At 41.7% G+C, this 20,151-nt stretch overlaps 2 protein-coding genes across 8 annotated transcripts in view; one reads left to right on the forward strand and one right to left on the reverse strand.

Annotated features, from left to right (window-relative positions):
• Positions 1–20,151, forward strand: part of ASTN2 (astrotactin 2) — an 856,022-nt gene that overhangs the window by 635,004 nt on the left and 200,867 nt on the right. The window lies entirely within an intron of this gene.
• On the reverse strand, positions 6,294–18,836 carry TRIM32 (tripartite motif containing 32). Of its 5 annotated transcripts, none has more exons than XM_081279730.1 (2): positions 18,774–18,836; positions 6,294–9,173 (listed from the first exon to the last, which is right to left on the reverse strand). In XM_081279730.1, the coding sequence occupies exon 2, from the start codon at positions 9,145–9,147 to the stop codon at positions 7,132–7,134; it is 2,016 nt and encodes a 671-aa protein (XP_081135856.1). In that variant the 5' UTR covers positions 9,148–9,173; positions 18,774–18,836; the 3' UTR covers positions 6,294–7,131. The 5 variants fall into 5 exon arrangements, with proteins under 5 accessions (XP_081135856.1, XP_081135857.1, XP_081135859.1 ...); XM_081279731.1 differs by having other exon boundaries at positions 6,294–9,170; positions 18,774–18,823; XM_081279733.1 differs by lacking the exon at positions 18,774–18,836 and adding an exon at positions 18,717–18,726.

Raw genomic sequence — 20,151 nt, forward strand, 5'->3', positions numbered from 1 at the left:
TTTGTCAGCAGACAGAGAAAAAAAACAAGCAAGCAAATACACATGTAAGCCAGGAACAGAACCAGTTAGCAAATCAAAGAAAAACAGAAAGCCCTCTAGTGGTGGTGGTCATCTCCTAGACCCCTGCTTGTGTCCTCCTACAGAGACGGGGTGAAACCCCTGAAAGCATCATACAGATGTGGACACCGATGATGCTACTCTCACATCAAGTAGGTTAAGGTTTATTATTCACGTAATGAGACTTTCTGGTTCAAAATGACTTGGGCAGGTAAAGGAGACCAGCTTGGCTATTTGGTGGTTTGGAGGTAGGGTTAGAGTGAGGGTTCCCATGCAGGGGCTGTGACTTAGGTGCTTTTAACTTCCAGCTAGTACCAAAGGTGGAAGTACTTTCATATCCTTGTGTCCAGACAAGAAGCAGAAAAGGAAACTATCAGAAAACATCAAAAAATGAGTCAGACTCATTTTATATAAAGTTATACAAGTTACAGGATTAGTTTAGACTTTTAAGGGAAGCAATTTGATATTACTTCAGGAATTTATCATTATAGTACTGGGAATTAAATCCAGGGACTGTCTACCACCAAGCTACATCCCCAGCACTTTTTAATTTAATTTTTTTATTTTGAGGTAGGGTCTTATTAAATTGCTAAGGCTGGCTTTCAACTTATGATTCTTCTGCCTCAGCCTCCCAAGTAGCTGGAATTACAGGTGTGCATTGCCACACCTAGCTTATTTAGGGATTTTTAAAAGGCAGAAAATTGACTTATGAGACAGTGTCAATCAGTGGCTCCTACTATTTGGATATATTAGAAATTGAGGAGAGGATACATTTCAAACTGCACCTTTGCCCTCTACCTCTAGGACTCCAAGGAGAATCTGAGCCATGCCCTATCATTCTTTGTAAGAATGGAGTCTCACGGGTCATGGTTACTAACAGGAACGGCAACGGCCTAGGGGAGGTAAAAAGAACCACTTGAATTATTACTAATAAGAAAGGCCATGGACATTGGACCTTTGAATGTAACGTTCCTCACTGGCATGGTTTAACCTGGGGCACAAATTTCTCACTCTTTCATCTAAGCGTGCACCTTGATTCGTGATGTTCTCCTTACTTTCAAGGCCCTTGAGCAACCAGATCATCTCAGCTAGAAATAGTCTTTGCTCAAACACCTGTCTTGCCACTTTTATCTTACACCACTTATCTTATTCTTCAGTGTATTTGTATTATTTGTTTACATATCCTATCTCTGCAGCCAGACCACAGCTATCTGATTTTTAAGATTTACAGCTGATTCATCTTTCCATCCTTTACTCATATAAGCATTGCTAATAATAAACAGATGGCTTACATGTGTTTAATCAGTAAAAAACAGAATCTCAGATATTACTTTTTTCTGTGAATATGCAATGCCATTATAGTTATAAACAAGATTACTGGGTAAATCACCAGAAAATCCTGATTTTACCTGTAGAGGAGAATACATGCTTTTAACTTACACAGATTCTTCATGTTTTCAATGAGGATTTCAGTTGAGTCACAACATAATTTTCTTTTAGGTTTGTGTTCCTTGTATCTCAAAAATGAGGATGGCTTTCAGATAAATGTTTACTCATTTCAAAAATGCCTTGTAGCCTGCAGAGTGTTTTGTATCATCTCTTGACAATAGTGCAGTGAAGTGTGAGACAATCCTGTTACCAATGAAGAAACTGAGGTTGAAAATCTAAGCAACTTAATGGTCACAGAGGTAAAATAAGTCAAGGGAGTAGGCTTAATTCAGGACCCCCTGCTTCTAAAATCCAAGTTTCTACCACCATGATTTATTAATTCTACCTAACAATGAGATGTGTGACTTATTTTTGTCATTATTTTATAATTACTTGAATTAATATTATAACATGGAGGAAAAAAATCTTTTCAGGCTATCCATCTATGTGAATAGCTAAACACATTTATAAGCTTAAATATTTTTTCTCTTTACATATTTACATAGATATGCATTTGTATATACTCTTAAAAATTCTGATTCCATTTACCTCTCAATTGCTTATCAAATAATTAGACTTTAGGTTTCATGTGTAGTTTTCCTAGCAGGATACATAGCTATGAATAAGCTTTCCCTCTGTCCCTCCAGCAATCCAAATCTTCTTCCCATGGGCTTTTTAATTAAGCCAGGCAGTGCTGAACATGCTGTGGCACCCACCAATATAGGTCTGAGATCTCCCCCAGCATTTACCTGAAGAATGTGTATTAGATGGTCATGAAGTATAGGAAGATTTTGTCCTCTAAAATTGAAATCACATTTTCTAAATTAGGTACTTTTACATATACTATCCTAATAATATCTTTCAATTCTCACATCTTCAACCTTTTAAAATGTGAACTGTGCAGGTAGCGTGGTGCACAACTGTAATCCCAGCTACCTGGGAAATAGATGCAGGAGGATCCAAGTTTGAGGCCAGCATCTCCAACTTAGAGAGACTATTTCAAAATTAAAAACAAAATTTACACCTCCATCTTCTCCCAAACAAAACAGGCTGGGAATGTAACTCAGTGGTAGAGCTACCTTGGGTTCAAGTCCCAATACTGGCAAATAAAATAAATAAATAAATAAAAATTGTCAACTGTCATATCCTTTACCAGATGAGAAAACTTGCTCAGCAAGGTAACAATTCCTAATAAGTAAACAAAGTCACAACACTTAGAGAGGTAGTGGACCAAGGTGGAGTTGATTCCAAAGTATAGGTTTTTTTCCTACTTATGTGCCGCAGTCTGGCTGGGCACAATTCAGGAGCCACTTGTCAAAAGAAACTATTTTTAGAACTACAAATGCCAAACAAAACAGCTCCTCAGGAAAAAACCCTCAGAGCCCAACTGCCACCACCGGCTTCCCACAAGCCTGTCACCCCCACACAAACCTCACCACCTCCCACAATCCTCCTGCTCTTGAGGCTGATTGGCTGGGTTGCGTGGGCGGAGCCAAAGAAGTCCCCTAATGAGCAGCTCCGTGGAGGAGCCAATCAGCTAGATGTTGCTGGGGCCACTGTGAGCCAATCATCAGCTGGCAGTCTGAAGGGCAGGGAAACAGCCCAATGAACATCACCGCAGAGGAGCCAATCAGCTAGATGTTGCTGGGGCCGCTGTGAACCAATCATCAGCTGGCAGTCTGAAGGGCGGGGAAACAGCCCAATGAACATCACCGCAGAGGAGCCAATCAGCTAGATGTTGCTGGGGCCGCTGTGAGCCAATCATCAGCCGGCAGCTGGAAGTTTGCTGGGGCCCCTTTGGCTGTGGCTCTCAACACTTATGTATACACAGTAATGTTATAACAAATACGCAAAAAGTTGGGTGAAAACTTAACTACAATTCATATTGGTGAACAATTAAAATCATAGAACTAGAAGAGATTTTAGTAATCTGGTTCAATATTCTTATTTTATAGATAGGAAACCGCTTCTCAGAGACATGGTAATGGCTAAAGTTCCCACAGCTAGCTAGTTAGAGAGGCACAGCTGCGATTCAGACAGAGGCCTAACTCCCAAGTTTCAGTGGTCCTCCCGCTAGAATGCATTGCCAGTCTCGAAGCTGCCTCACTGACTTCACATATAAGACAGGGACCCATGAATATTAATGATATTGACAAGATAAAGCCATAGGTCTGGAGTCAAAATGTGTATTTTGCTAAGCAGCTTTCTACCTCATACTGCCCTGCTTGTAAAATTCATCCAAGCATCTGCTGTTTCATATCTGTAATTTGTTCTAAGATCCCTTGAGGGGCTGCACATCCTGAGAGTAAATCAGCATCCTAGTCACATGTAGGATAGAGATCTAAGTCTCACATCAGGCTCTGCCTTCTCTTTCCCTCCTATAGAGCCGGGTAGCACTCCACTTTTAAGAGGCCATTAATTAATACTAGATAAGAAATACAGCTACTTAAGCATTACTTGCCTTAATCACAGAAATATGTAAAACTCAAGCCAAGTTTATTTGATTGGAACAATGAAAGTGTCCCTCTGTAGACTATCTCAGACTGCACCGTGATTGACCCTTGCAATCATTCAGACCCAGTCTCTGCACCTGGCTTTTGAAGAAGTTCAGAGCGACAGAACACTAGAGTTCAAATAATTTAGGCAAGAAAGATAGTAGAATAATCTATGAAAAAGTAAATATATTAACATCATTTTTCAACATTTTAGGAAAGAAAAACAATGAGAAATGAGGGTGCATGGGCTACTATAGGCACTGAATAAAAATTGAACAAATCAATGTTCTAGTATTTTAAATTCTGTGAAATCATTCAGAATGACACAGGAAAGAAGGGGGTCAACTAACGTAAATCAATTGTTTGCCACTATTTTATATTCCTTTAAAAGGGCTTTTCTGAGACTCCCTCATTATTCAATGTAAGGGGGCTGCACTAGGAAGCCTCAGTATACATGGGCCAACAAGTCAGGCGGATAAATGAATGAATTAAACAACTGTGGAACACCATATACAAGCCACCATAATATGTGCTGGTAGCAAGAGATTAATTAGATACTATCATTAATTAGATATATAGACAAATAATAGAAACACAGTGATTCATACAATACTAGAAAGATAAAACAACTAGTAGAAAGAAATAGGTGAACAGATTTACTTGGAGACTTGTGGGTAGGGGGAGGGGATACTGGAAAAAGGTTTTTGTTACCAAGTAGAAACTGAAAAGCAAAAAGGTAGGCATGAAATAACTGAAATAACTGACTGGAGTGGCTGGACCGCCCCATGCCACCAGGCATTATTTAGAGCAATTCAGTTGAAGAAATTAATAACCACCACCATTTGTTGAACTGAACCATGCATTTGCACATCTGTTATCTCACACCTTTCCTGGAGGAGGCAGGGGTCATTTTTTCATTTTCTAGAAGAGGAAGTTAAGTGACTTGCCCAAAGCCACATGGCCAATAAGATGGAACTTCTGAAGATTAGCATTGCTGTAGTTCAGTGGTGTTCAGAAAGTTTTCTGTAGGTTCCCAAGAATTTCGCAATAGTAGCACAGGTGTGATCAGGGGAGAGGAGAAAGTAGCCAATTCTCCATTTCCACAAACCTGCATCAACCAGAGCAGCTACTCTTTGATCTATTTTATGGGACACAAAAGACTTTATTTGGTACTGCTGCATTAAATAAAACCCACAACCACCTAATTGAGAAAATAGTTTCTGAGGCATACTCTGCAATTTAGTCAACATGGCAGATAATTAACTGTACTTCACACAGCCTAAAATATTCACATCAAAGAAGAAACAAAAACATTTAGACTGCACTTTGAATCAGCACATACCCTCTTTACTTGAGGGCCAAGGAATCATTGTGATTGAGAGATGGCAACTGAAGTAGATGATGAATGCCATCAAGTGATAGCACTTCCTTCCAAAAGTACAGGCAGCTGGAGTATTGCTGGTCTTGTTTACTTCAGGCCAGCCCACAATGTTATATGCATCTTTCTACTACAAACCATGTGGCAAAAGCCTCACCAGTGTTACTGCCTCAGCAAGTCCCCCACTGATAGCAAAGACAGAGATCCTGCTGCTGGGTGCCACCACAGATAAAACGGCTCTAATAACTAATAGTTGCTTGTGATGCACTTTTAATTGAATCAATTTCCTCTTAATTACACAATCTTTGAAAACTGGATGCAATTTCATCATGGGGCTTTTTCCAGGTGAAAAGTGAAAGACAAACTAGTTCAACAACACTTTACCTCTTTCCCTATCTTTTGTGGAATCTCATCACAAATTCTCTCACCTTTGGTCATCTTAAAGGCATAAGATTTTCTTCCGTTTTTGAACTGAAATTGAAGAAACAAGGTGGAGGCTCAGTTTTGAATAGGGTGTTTGTGACTGACACCTTGGCAGTGGGTTCCCATGTACATGGGAGTGAGATTTGGATTCTCTTTACATAATGATGCTTTTGGCTGAATTTTGACCTGGGTAGATTCCTGTGATCTCAAAGAACTGTCAAATCAGCATAGCACAAATTATCCCTTTCCTTGTACCCAAATCCCATAATTAAAAGAGATGAACAACAGTGATGAAGAAAGTTACCAATTATTTAATGCCTGATACAAGAATGGAAATAAATTCTGAAGCCAAACAATATACACTCACTGGAGAAAAATACAGAGTAACTATCCAACAGTTTTGATGTTTGTTTTAGTAATGAAAATGGATGTGTCCACCTCCCTGCTTTATTGGCCCTGGCCTGTGTTGTACAGTTTCTCATACGACTCAGCACAGTTCAGTGGAAAGAGGAAAAAAAAAAAAAAAAAAAAAAAAAACCAGAAAGCCCCAAAGGCTATTAAGTTTGCAGACTACATAAGCATTTCTCTTTGCTTATTCCTATCTTCCTATGCTGTGGTGTAATTCCAATCCTTTAAAAGGCAAGCAATTTTCAGGCTGAAGTCTTCAACACCAACCAACTAGAGTCAGTCCATTCTCTGGCACATCTGCAATGAAGACCAACCTAAGATGACACAAATTCCTCAGCCAAGAGGTACTGCTTCCCCTGAGAGACTGTGTTCTCTCTCTCTTGGTGGCACTTAATGAATGTGCTTTCGCACTGGTGAAGGTGATCAAACCTGGAACATCATGCTACAGGGATGCGATGTCTGAAATGTCACTGAAATGTGGAGCAGATCCAATTGGAGCATGCACCCAGAATGCAACCAGAGTTGAAGAGAAAGTATCATAGATGAAGCATATTATAATAGGAAGGAAACAATGAACCACGGAATGACATCAAAGCCCAAAGAAATCAACAAGGATTTAAGCAGGGGGGCAAATTTCAAACACAGGGGCAAAAGCCTAAAGTGGCTCTGTACTGAAGCCTTAGAAGTGCCTAATTTCTAATCAAACATCAGCTAACACCATCATGTGTTCTATTTGGGGAAATGCATCTGTTAAAGCTCTAAATTTAGGTAGGGGGTAGGATATGGTGTGGAGAGGGGAATAACAAACACTAAAAAACAGAACTTCTAAAATGCTAGAACAACCCAGCTGGAATCAGTACATAGGCCAAGTCTACTCTATAATACTGCCAACAACCAAGGAAGGACTAAGGGAAGGAAAATTGGCTGGGTATTTCTCATCCTCTAAGGGGTGGAATATCTTCTTAGATGGTAGCTGTAGATCTTGATGCAATGATCCCAACAGTCCAAGACCAATAGCTGTCCCTTAGGAGTGAGGGCAATGCCCACTGGACAGGTGAGCCCTTCTCGAATAAGGACACTATAGCCCCCACCCTTAGGAAAATGGAGAATTTCCTTTCGACTACTATCAGCCACGATGAGGTCACCACGGGCATCCACACACATGCCAGCAATGCAGCGGAAATCCTCATTCTCCGAGAAGAAATGGCTAATCTGGCGACCCAGCTGCCCATCAGGACCCACCGAACCAATGGAGAAACCACCCTCTAAGTGGTGCTCATTCTGCCTACTTTCCAGATTGAGGCCCAAGCCCTGGGTGAAGTAGACGGTGCCTTCAGCATCACAGGTGACAAACTTGGGTCGCACAGCACTGCAGAGACAGCTGTATTTGACCACTCCTGCTCCTCGGTCAACAGTAAAACACCAGAGTTTTCCACCTTCCACATCAGTTACCACGAACTGGCCAGATGGCAAGGCTGTGATGCCCCATGGTTTACTCAGCTGGCTCCTGTGACAGGCCACGCAGTGGCCATCCAAGGTATATACCTTGAGGGAGTTGTCATAGCTGTCAGTCACACCAATGAGACCATGGCAGTTCATGGCCACAGAGAGAGGAGTAAGATTGGGCAAATCAGCCCCAAGGAAGCTCAGCACGAAGCTATCAATGCCACTGGGGCTGCGGCGTATTTCTTTCAAAAAACCTTTTCGAGTAAAGACTTGTATACGGTAGTTGCCACGGTCAGCAACCAGCACCTCACCTTGACTGGTCACATAGAGACTGACAGGAAGATTGAACATGCCTGGAGTGCTGCCTTTGGCTCCCATCTTCTTGAGAAAGAGGCACTGCTGGATACTGGCGGCTGCCTCAGAACTCCGCTGTTTAGCAGGCGAGGCTCTGGGGCTGGCAACCACGTCCTTGGGGCTCATGTCCATCTCTCTAAATGTAACAGAGGGAGAGGCAGCAGAGGCTGCAGCCTCCATGGCCCAGGAATCTTCCATGTTAACTGTCCGGGGCTTCTTAACAGCTTGCCCAATTTGGAGGGGGCCAACATGACCTACCTTAAGGAGCTCCACATCTTGCAGGGTGAGCTCCCGGGGCAAGCTGGCAGTGAGCTCTGGCTCCTCCTCATCAGCTGTCTCCTCCAGTAGGGCTACGTCAGCCTGCTTGATCTTGGCCAGAAAATAGTCACAGCGAGACACAGCCTGCACCTCTGCAATGTTAAGCAGGTAACTCTGCTCCTCTACCACTTGACTATTACACTTCTCAACTTCAGCCAAAGAGCCTGTGAAGAACTTCCGAGAGCGAGCCAACTCCTCCTGGACCCTGCGTTCCTCATGCCCATACTCCTGGAGGACTGCTTTATACCTTGCCTGAAGGTCCTTGGAGACACCTTCCAAAGCTACCTTCCGCCGCTGCAGCTCCCCCATAAGCTCCCGCAGACGTGTCAACTTTTCTCCAAAGTCCCGCCGCCGTTCCTCAGCTGCCTCTTTGACAGGGAGTGTACAGTGGCTGGGAGGCTGGTGGTCTGCCTCCCGGCAGGGCTCACACAACACCAAACTGCAGCTCCTACAGAACTGCCTGGGCAGCCGCCGCCCACAGGACCGGCACATGAGCAGCCCCACAGCCTCGCTGAGCCCAGCTGTGTCAATGATCTTCAGCACTGTCAGGTTGTCTGTGAGCTGAGTCAGGCTGGTTATGCGGGTAATCTTGCTGCAAAAGGGACAGCGAACCCCATTGATGCTACTAGCTAGTAGCTTTTCCAAGCACTGGCGGCAGATGGTATGGCCACAGTGCAAGAGCTTGGGCCGTAGCTGCTCTTCTGTGAAGGACTCCATACAGATGGGGCATTCTAGCACTTCACGGAGGGCATCCAGGTTCAGGTGAGAAGCTGCTGCTGAAGCCATTGCTCTTCTTTGAAGGATCCTGCTAGCACAGCCCAGAACTGAACAGCTTAGCATTCATGCCGCAGAGAGTCGGACTCCTGCTACAGAGAAAAAGAAACCATTATTCATTTTCCATTGCTTATATAAATTAATCCAGTTAAAAAACATTGAGAACAGCGACAGTCAGTCATTCACTTATTTAACAAACATTTTATTGAGGTCTATCATGTGTCAGGTGTTGACTACACATAGGGAAACAAAGCAGCCAAAGCTTCACACAGTGGGCAGGAATCCAACAAGTAACCTAACTCCCCAAGCAGTTTCTTCAATACTCGCCTGCAAAATATGTCACAATGCTGTCTCCCTTGCAGTTATTACAAGGGTTAAATAGCATGATGAACAAGATGCCCTTGGCACAGAAACTGGCATGTAGTACACTAGTAATAAATGCTAGTGATTAACTTCATAAAAAGTGAAGTTTACAGCTTATAATCTATACTAGGAGAAAAGCACAGAAAAATATGTACAGAAAAAGGAATATATGACAGGAGGGTCCATGAAATAGTCTACGTGCATAGAGTGATGGATTTACCTAAAGGAATTGGGGAAGGCTGCCCAGCAGTACCATTCCTAAGAAATGTCATGAAAGCAATGAGTCAATGAGAGACAAGATATTTTAGGCAAAGAACACGGCTTGAGCAAAAAACTGTGGAAGTCTTATTATGTCATAGAGTGTATTGTGTCATGTTTGGGGACCTAGGAATCATCCAGAGAAATAGAACACTCTCATCATTAGTTTTAGGTGATCTTCAAAACATCAGACCAGAAAATACATGTCTTCCATTCATCTCTTCTCCAACTTCTTACCTACATACCCTCTCAGACTAGGTATCATGTACTATACTCAACACTGGGGTTTTCAGGGTATGTATAACTAAGTTTGACAGTGGTTAAGATGGATTCATTCTAAAATGAAGGGAAACAGAATTTTCTGAACTCGATATGGGCACAGAAGAATGCAGAGAAATGTGAAAATGGAAAGGGGCACCAGGCAAAGGGCACAATACCCTTTATTAAAGTTATAAAGTGGGGGAGGATACAAGAAGTTTTGTGTATTGGAAAGAAAACAGAACACTAGCCTCTCCATGCTTTATTTTCCTTACCTGTAAAATAGAAATAGTACTGCAAGGTTAATGTAAGGAATAAAAAATAATATATGTAGGACATTGAACAGTAAGATGTGGCTTTGCATCAGAAAAATCTTAAAGTTTTCTTTTTTCTCAACCTTAGGTTAAAATTATGGGAGCATATGGGAGAAACAGAGTAAAGAGTTTGGAAAATAATTATAAAAGGTCTTTAGAATCCATATGTGCTTTTTGAAATTTCTTTTGAAGGGCAGATTGAAGCAACAAAAGCTGGAATGAAGTGAGAGAAATAAAAAATCAGAGAAACTAGTTTGGAAACTATAGCTAAATAGCCTGGGTGAGGTATTAGGGAGTCTGGTCTAAGGAGCAGGTAGAAATGGAGAGAATATATATATCTGAGCACTATTCAGAAGTGTAATCAGTAAAATCTGAAAATCAGTGGGTTATGGTAGAAGAGGCAGGGGCAGGGGGTCTGGGAGGAGAGCAATGAGCTAAGATGGCTAAATAGTCAAGCCCAGATGATTTTTAAAAATAGTAGCTCCTTATCAAGACAGATAATTTCTAGTTTGGAATACCCACTGCTTTACTCAGTACATATTATGAACACTCCCATCTTCCTTGATACTATATATGCTCATGAAGCAGACTTCAGTGCTCTGCAGCCTTATATCACTGCCAGCTTATACCCCAAATTAGAATGAATATATCTAGCAAGGTAAGGCACGTGGATAAATACAGCCTTTCTTAAATGCAAATCCTACAGCTGCACCTGTGCAGTCTTGTGACATGCAGATGGTCAATTGTCAAGGGGGGAGGGGGAGGGGGAGGAGGAGGAGGAGGAGGAGGAGGAGGAGGAGGAGGAGGAGGAGGCCGCCGCCGCCACCACCGCCAAGTTAGTTTAATTTTAAGGATAGTGAAGTCAGCTCAGAAAAATCTTTGCCCACCTCATCAACATTCTCCAGGCACACAGAAAGGAACTCAGTGTAGACTGAGAGATTACAACAAATTTCCATCATATTTAACTTAGCTTTGAAATGCAATCTGACAGAGCAGGAGATATGCAATTTATCTAAGGTCAGTGCTACTTTCTTGATATTCCTAGTACTATAAGAGATTTCATCTAGTTCCTACTATGTGTTAGATACCATGTCAGGAGTTTCATATGCTTAATCTCATTTAATCCTCATAATCACAGTATTTTTATTATCCTATTTTACAGAGAAGAAAGCTAAAGTTCAGAAAAACTAGCTCAAGATCATACAGCTTAAACATGGTGGAACCTTACAGAGCAGATATCTTTACTTTTGTGTTTAACACAGCATTACTTCCAAGCTTTTTTCATGTTTTTTAGTTGTAGATGGACAAAATACCTTTATTTATTTATTTACTTATTTTTATGTGGTGCTGAGGATCAAATCCAGTGCCTCACACATGCGAGGTAAGTGCTCTACCACTGAGCCACAACCCCAGCCTCTCTGTTTTTTAAATAGTCTTGTAACATTTACTAACAAGTGTCCTCTAGACTGAGCTGGGAAATGTTGCCTTATAACACATAATTTTCTTCTTAATAAAAAAGGAACAATAATATAGGTATGAGATTCAGCTGCTATAGCGTAAGTTAGATTGATTAGCTGAGTGACCCTCTCCCATACATTAGCCTTACAACCTATTATGACATAAATCCATAGCTCAACAAAATGACAAATTACTGCATCATGAGCCCAAGGGGCCACATGTGGATATCTGAATCTGTGGAGGCCGAATTCTTAAATGCTATGGGTCTGGGGACAATAATCTACAAATACGGATAGAAACTTCAAGTCAGGATCCATACAAACTATCCCAATGCTAAACTGATAGCTTCCTTCTCTCTTCTGTCATCTGGGGCAACATTTGGTTTGGATCCAGAGCATGTTACCTTACAATGTGCAGGGACATCTGTTCTTCCCAAAGCTGGCACTGCAGATCAGCTAATTTAAAAAGTCTGCCAGCTTGTAAAAGTACCAGCAAATTCTTCTCCTAGCTTTCTGGAATATCATACCACCTCCTTCAATTAAAAAGCTTTCTGCTTTCCTATCTAAGCCATCACCTTTAAAAAAGGAATTTACTATGCCCACATCCATACCCCAAATTATCTAAACTATCTACTATCTCTAAGGATGTCAGAAATTCCTGCCCTGCAGCTGCCATGCTTTTCCAGGGAAACACAAGTTACCATCACTGGAGCATCAGGTATGGAGAGCCTCAGATCTGGAAAAAGCCTGGACAGCTGTTCCTACTTCCATGACCTAGGAATACAACATTCAGATAGTTCTCAGCCGGAAATGGAACTTAGAAACAGGCAGATATAGTCTCATTCCTCCAGATGGACACATCTGGTCATTACTATTAAAATTGAGAAGGACTATATGGAAGCTCAATTTGACATCAGTTTCCCTGAAAAGACTATAAAAGGAATTTTATCATCTCAAGCCTTTATGCTGTCCATTTTCTGCCAGCTATAAAACAGGGGTGACCAACCAGAATGAAACCCTACCATGTTCTTTATGATCTTGTCTGCCTTCATAATCCCTTGAACACATTTCCTAGCAGGCACTTTGTACAACCTTACAAAGTCTTAACCTGTCGCTTGATCTAACCTCAGCTTATCCCCACCCCTTACCCTCTTGATGTAATTATTTATGCTGCACATCTCACACTTTTATTAGCATATCTCTTTGGCTCCTGAGAAGACTTCCCTTAAGCTATGTCTGCTCTTAAGACTTAGGAAAATTCTGGACTTATATCCCAGCCTAGTCTAATATCATGTGGCACCACTAGGTTTTCCCCAGTCCATGAAGTAAATAGAAAAAGCAAAAAGTAAACAGAACAAAACAAACAAAAAAAGAAACAAAACAAACCACAAATCCCGGAGATCAGACAGAACCGGATAACAGCACTGTCATTTACAAGTTGTGGGACACTGGCAAGTTATTTATCCTCTTGACTTGTTTTCATAGTTCATAAAAAGATTCCTGTGATGACTAGGAATACTGCATATGAAGTACTTAACCTGATACTGGTAGATATGCAATAAAAGAATGCTATTTACCATATATTTAATAACAATCAAAACAGCATTAACAATAACCAGTACTAGTATTAACAAAGAATTTTGAAAGGATGAAGAATCTTTCATGGAATGTAAAGACACAAAGATTAATAAAAGGACTGATCAGCTTTGGAGGGATTTGATTGAGAATGCTAGATATCCAGGCTAGGAACTAATGAGTAAATGAATTCACATCTTCTTGTGACCAAAAAAATAAACTGCTTCCATTCCTCCTAGCAGAGACTAAACATGAAATACTAGAATTAGTAGTAATCTCAAAGAGTAACATAAATGAGGAAACTGAGATGAGGAGAAGGAAATTAATAATTCATACATCTTAGGGCAGAACTAGCACTAAAAGGAAGGAGCTAAAAATAAGCATTATTACAGATTAAGGAAGTGGGCTAAAAAATCAGGCATTCTGGCTTTGAATCCCAGCTCTAATACTTATTGTGGAGACTAGGGTAAGTTATTTAACTTCTCTAATTTTTTTTTTTTTTTTTTTTTAGTTTTTTATCCATGAAAAGGGGCTTTAGAATAGTACCTCCTTCACAAGGTTATCATAAAAATTAAAAGAGATTTATGTATGTAAAGCACTTAGTACAGTACTAAGCCAGGCATACAATTAACTGTGCAAAAAATAGCTTTTATTGTTATTAGTAGCAGTGACAACAGAAGCAGCAGCAACTGCCTGCCACTACCACCCAGCCTACAAAAAGAAATGAATAGGCCTTTTTCAATAGGCAAACTGTACCTAAGGCATCAGATACATGATTTAAATAATAAAATTCTGAGCCTTCTTGGAGATTGTTTTTCTTGATTACACAATCAAGTCAGATGACCCAAGGTTTCAAGTGTTCATCCAATGCTTGAGTTGTCTATCATGTGGTAGTTGTCTAGAGGTCTCCATATCCTATATACATTATCAGCCTCTTGTAGGCTTGGAGCATGCAAAACTGGAGATCCCTAGGCAATTAATTCAACACATTTTTCTAAGCACCTAAATTGAGTGCAGACCTATGCAAGGTTGGAAATACTCTTTTTTTTTTTTTTTTTAGAAAAAAAGAAACAAGAGTTTTCACCCAAAAACTAGACAATGTCTAAATACTATATTTCCTTTCACAAGACATAAAGTCTATTCTATATTGTACTATTAGCACACTCCTTTTTTTTGTAGTTTATGACACTTCCTTTTATGTCAGCTTTCTAAATTATATTTATTCCTCATACACTTTAACACAATGCTATTCAATTCCATAATTATCTCCATGCCACAACAGTCACATACTAGCACCTGATAGTCACCTAATTATCTGTGTGGAAGAAAATTCCGATTAAATTTGGATTACTCATGGCATTCAGGGAACCTGGAAACAACTAAAATAAACTGAAAAGTAGGGGCTTATAGTGAGACACAAGAATGTCCCCAAAGTTGCACCAGTGTGGGACACAAAAGTAACATCCCAGGATATTTCTAAAATATGTTTGTGAAAAAAGAAGCTTTCGCTAAACAAGTCAAGGATAGGTTAAATCAACAATAGGGTTTGCTGGAAAAAAGAACAGTCTGACCTTTGTTTCTGACTTTCTCAAAAACTGTCAGAGTTAATAAGTATCCCTTGCCTGGTGTAATAGGTCAGGGACTCTGGGTTCAATCCCCAGGAGCAAGGGGGAAAAAAAAAGGTCTCTTGCATCTTCTACAAATATTTTGGTAATACCTATGCTGCCAATCTGACTCAAAGAATACAAACAAGGGAAAAGTCAACAACCTTTTCTGTAGAAGGTCCAATTCAACTGAACTCATCCAACTCTTTCATTTAGTTCCTTTCTTTTCATATGATACATGCTCATTTAATCATGAGGTCACCCCCACCCACCTTGATTAAAGGATCAAGAAGCAGACACTGGGAAAAGTACAACTGGTGATAGGAACTTGGATGATACTGACAAAGACCACATTAGGGTCATTCAAACCTGGGAAAACAACATTCCAGCTTTAACTTTGTTTTATAATTGCAATCTTTCGTGAAACAACTATTTATTGAATTTCAGGTACCTTTCATACATAACTCTTATTTTCAAAACTATGTAAAGACTGTTATTTATAAGTAAAGAAAACAATGCTCCAAGAAAAGTAACCTGTCCAAGATCTCAAAGCCAGTTAAGTAGGAGATCAGGGACCCAAATACTCATGTGTAAACTCCCAGCCATAAAACCACATTGACTCAAATGATGTGTTACACTTCCCCAGCTGACTAGACTACCATTACCTCCAGGCAGAATCTGGCATTACTCAGGGCATTCAGGGAACCTGGAAACAACTAAAATAAACTGACTTAAATCTGATTGTTCGACCACAGAAAAAACAGAGGCAGGATCACATCAGTGTATGGAAAATGGTCCACTTCAAGAGCCTTGTACTCAGCAACTAGGGAGGAGAATCACAAGTTCAAGGCCAGTTTGGCAATTTAGTGAGGAACCTGTCTCAAACAATAAAAAGGTCTGGGGATGTGACACAATACACTCCAGGGTTTAATCCCCAGTACCAGAACAACAACAACAAACAGCTTATAAATGTTTGCTTCTAACCATTCTCCAGACATAGGCACAGGGCTCTTTTAATAAAACTAGTATAATCTAATTTAGGAGATGGATCTGGGCTTGCATCTCTGCTTAGCCACTTGTGTGTAGCCTAGTAAGTCATTTAAACCTATTAGTTTTCTAATTTACCAAAATAAGGAATAAAAGATTATCAGCAAGATTGCTGGCCGGATTTACTGAGATAATGCACATACTAAGCACTTTATTTGTATTTTTAATAGACTGAGGCTGACAAGTGCTTGACCAAGGTCACACAGAAAATAAGCAAAGCAGTTATACTTCTAGCTTCTGATTCCAAGGCTTACTCAATTCCTGTTACATATTTTCGCTGGGGGTGGGCGTGGGTATTCCAACAAAGTCTTGGCTCTCAGATCCAGTCCAGCTTTGTTTCTAAACTGGCTTTGGCAATGCTGTAGCTAGTCTTGGAGCTGATAGAGCCAATGCTACTATTCTCTCCCAGAGGAAAGAAGCCCAAAAGAGATCATTGAGAACAGTAGTCACCCTCCTTCAGAGTATGGTTGATTTTCGCCTGAGGCCCTGCAATGAGGTGTTTTTTCAAGCCAAGGGCCTCCAAACCGTATTGTGTAGTCCCATGCAAGTCTTTTTCCTTGCTGTCCTCAAGCACCTCCCTTTATCTATTCAAGGTCCAGGTCTAACAGCACACCAAGAACAAAGTACAGGGTTCCTCCCTACTTAATCTGGAGAGATTTACCCACCTTTAGAGTTTAACCTAATATTCAGTGATACTAACTCAGCAATCCTCCTTTTCAATAAAGGAGAATGGGCTTAGAAAATTAAGACTAAGGAAAGAGGGAATATATGAAGTTACGGGAATGGCTTAACTGCTATTCCTACCTATGAACACTGGACAAACCTTAGTTTGCTCATATGTAAAACTGTGTACAGCAGAGATTACTTAGAAGAATTGTTATGAAAAGTAAGCAAGAAAGTACATATAAGAACTAAAAATTAATAAATTTGGAGTACCATGTATCAGACACTGGGCACCCTAACTTACTTCACTAAATCCTCACAAAAATCTTATGACATAAATCCTGTCATTGACCCCATTTTACTGAAAACCTCTGAGTGCCTTTATTCTTTAAGTCATTCGAAACCACAAAGTCAGGAAGAAATAGGGCCAACATTTGAACCCAGAATATTTGACTTCAGAACAAGGTTCCTCAATTTTAGGACTATACTTTGGACCAAATAATGCTTACTTTGTGGAGGCCATTTAACAGTATCTCTTGTGTCTACCACTAGAGGCCAATAGTATCCCCATCCCACTGTGACAATTAAAAAATGTTTCCATACATTGCCTCTGTGGAACCAAATCACCCTGGTTTAAAAAAAAAAATCACTGCTTTAATAATGCAGCAATAAAAATAAATTTTAAAAAACACTGCTTTATAACATGGCATTGGGCTAAATGCTCTTCAATACATGATTTTTCCTTTGTTTCTCTTCCAGCCCCAAAACCTCATTCACAGAGCCACTGCCTCTTTAAGCTAGAATAGACCTTTTGGGATTAACAGATTGAGATAATGGTCCACTCAATTCCCTAGAGATCTCATGCATCTACTATAACTGCTTGGGGGTACAGAGAAAGGGCAGGATAGTTTCCCTGCTTCACCCCTCACCCTTGACTACTCTTCTTCCCCAAAGTCTTAACACTTTCAGCAATGGAGTAGTCAGATGGAGCCTCAGTGTCTCAGGATAAGAGGTCTCAATAGAGGAAGATTCTGCCCACACCCACCTTCAGGGAATATCATATTCAGAGTCTCTGAAGACTTATGACTTTATTTCTGAACTTCATACATATACACTCATATATAGTTTCACAGGTTACTTTTAGGTCCTTGGTTATCCAGAACTCCACTTCCCATGAGAGACTTCAGAATTCCTTTAGTAGTCTAAGATACCAACCCACAAATCTCCCCAGAGGCCTTTAATTCTATAGCCCAGTTACAACATCCCCACCCCAGCATTCAATCCTCTCCAAATCCTGTTCCCAACTCACAATATAGAATTTCAACCTTTTGCACTGTACATTGCAACCTTGCAAACCTCATGAATTATTCACTCATGTGCCCTAAATCCCTCTGACATATTCTTTAATCCCTGTTTCCAAATCTCTGTAGCCTTCAACCTTTCTTCTCAGCTCAACACCTCAAATTTCCTCCCTCCTTTAATCTGAGCGCTCAACTCCATCAGGAACAGTGCAGCCCGCAAACCATACTCCTCCTCCTTTCATTGACCCTGCCTCACGTGCTGCTTTCAAACCTTAGCCAGGTCTCCTGCTATACCATAGATCCTGCTTCTTACAGATTCCCTTAGGAACTCACCCCTCGAACTCTCCCAGACCCTAATCCGGAAATTCCTTTCTCTTTAACAAGGATCGCCCTAGACCTGCTTCCTCTGATCTTAGACCTAGCCCCCTACCCCGCAAACGCCTAGCGCTCCTACATTCCCTGGAATCTCATCAAGGCTCCCCAGTTCCTTCACGTTTCTAAAATTCTGCACCCAGATCCTTCTGGGGGCCTCAGACTCCCTCCCATCACCCAGATGCTGCACCCGTCTGTCTTCGGGGCCCCCACATTACCTCATACCTCCCGAGACCAAGACGCTGCGACTGCGAATCTTCGCAGAACCACTCGCTCCCCTCCCCCATCTGCATCTCCTGCGATTCTCGCCCCAATCCCTCCCGAGCCTGCCCCTCGCAATCCCACCCCCATCCCGTCCTGCCTCTCGGATCCGTTCCCTAGACCCTGCCACTGGGGCGTGGGTCCCCGCCCAGCCGCTCAAACACCGCCCGCGACTCCGGCTGCGGTCCCTGGTCCCCTGCCCTCCTTCCCGCCCCCTACCTGACCGCCCGCGGCTCCAACGCGTCCACCACCGCCAGCCCACCCGCCCGTCGCCCACTGCGCACGCGCCGCCGCACGCCCCCTTATCAGGCTCCAATTCGCAGAGCCGCCTGTCCGTCGTGGCGCTCCTCCCCGCCCCGAGGCATGCTGGGGCTTGTAGGCCAGATGGCCGATCGCTCTGGGCCCAGTGGCGCAGTGGGGCTAACACCGTTTTATTCAGCTTCCTTCCTGTCTCCTTTCGACCGATGAAGAAACTGAGACCCACTCGCAACAGGAGTCTAGTTCACTCAGGGAGACGGAAACCAATCCAGAGCTCCGGGTTTGACTCCGTGTCGGCTTCTTCTGTAAACTGTCTTCAGTTGGTAGTTTCCAGGAATGCCTCAGCGCCTCACAGAAAGGCCCTCGGAGCCTCAGCTTTCCCATCTGCGAAATGGCACAAGGGAAGACAAGCCCAGAACCCCAACTCCCTACCTCAAGCTCTCTATTTTTGCTCGTGACACACCCTTTATTAGAGACATTTTCTGAGCAAAAAGCTGCTCTTGGAAAGGAGAGTTTTTCCTACTCAGCTGGGAGACCGACAGCAGAGAGAGATATGGGGAAACTCTACAACTTCTGTCCTCGCAGACTGAAGCTACTCCGAAATCCAAACCCGAGTCTGGATTTGGGGAGTTGGGTGGGTGGTGAAGTCTTACCAGGTAAAGGCTGATCTGGCCTACTGGGTGGCCAGGACCTGTAATCCCTAAAATAGCTTGGAGCCAGTTACCTGCTCCTGAAGGTGACCATACTGTGCAGTTTAAGAGTGAAGGGGGAGTTTGAAGTAGTATGTGCTGGTTTTCAAGTTCTGCTTTGCTATGTGACAGTGCATAATGATAAAACTACAGACAATACTTGCTGACTGGTGACAACTAAGTTATTCACCTCCATAGCTCATTTAATCCTCAGAGCTACTCTTTGAGAGAAGATTCATGATGCCAAGTTTAAATAACAAGGCCACCAGGTACTACCTGTCAGAACCTAAGAGATAAACCCAATCCTGAAAACTCAACTTCTTAATCTTGTGTAACCATTCTCCCCATTTCTTTATCTGTAAATGAAGGTGAGATTTGCTATGAGGATGAATTTAGATCGTCAATTAGTGGAAGTTTTTTAAAAATTGTAATTGGCTCTTACCCATTCAGGGCTGGTGGATCCATAATCCCTAGCATTTCAGATATTGGGAAAACAGGAAGTTAACACTTGACATACTTCATGGCCTCCTTGAATACCTGAGACCAACAGTGCACTTGCAATTCAGGGCCGCATGGAGTTTGAACAGGCAGGGTAAAAATAGATTGAGTCAAAACTAGATGGAGAAGGGAGCCCCATTGGAGACTAAAAT

Source organism: Spermophilus citellus, assembly GCF_964194105.1.
Source record: "Spermophilus citellus genome assembly, chromosome: 2".
Classification (NCBI taxonomy): Eukaryota; Metazoa; Chordata; class Mammalia; order Rodentia; family Sciuridae; genus Spermophilus; species Spermophilus citellus.

What these genes read in the sequence shown, in the direction of transcription:
- TRIM32 (XM_081279730.1), bottom strand. Translation starts at nt 9,147, where the DNA reads ATGCTAAGCTGTTCAGTTCTGGGCTGTGCTAGCAGGATCCTTCAAAGA.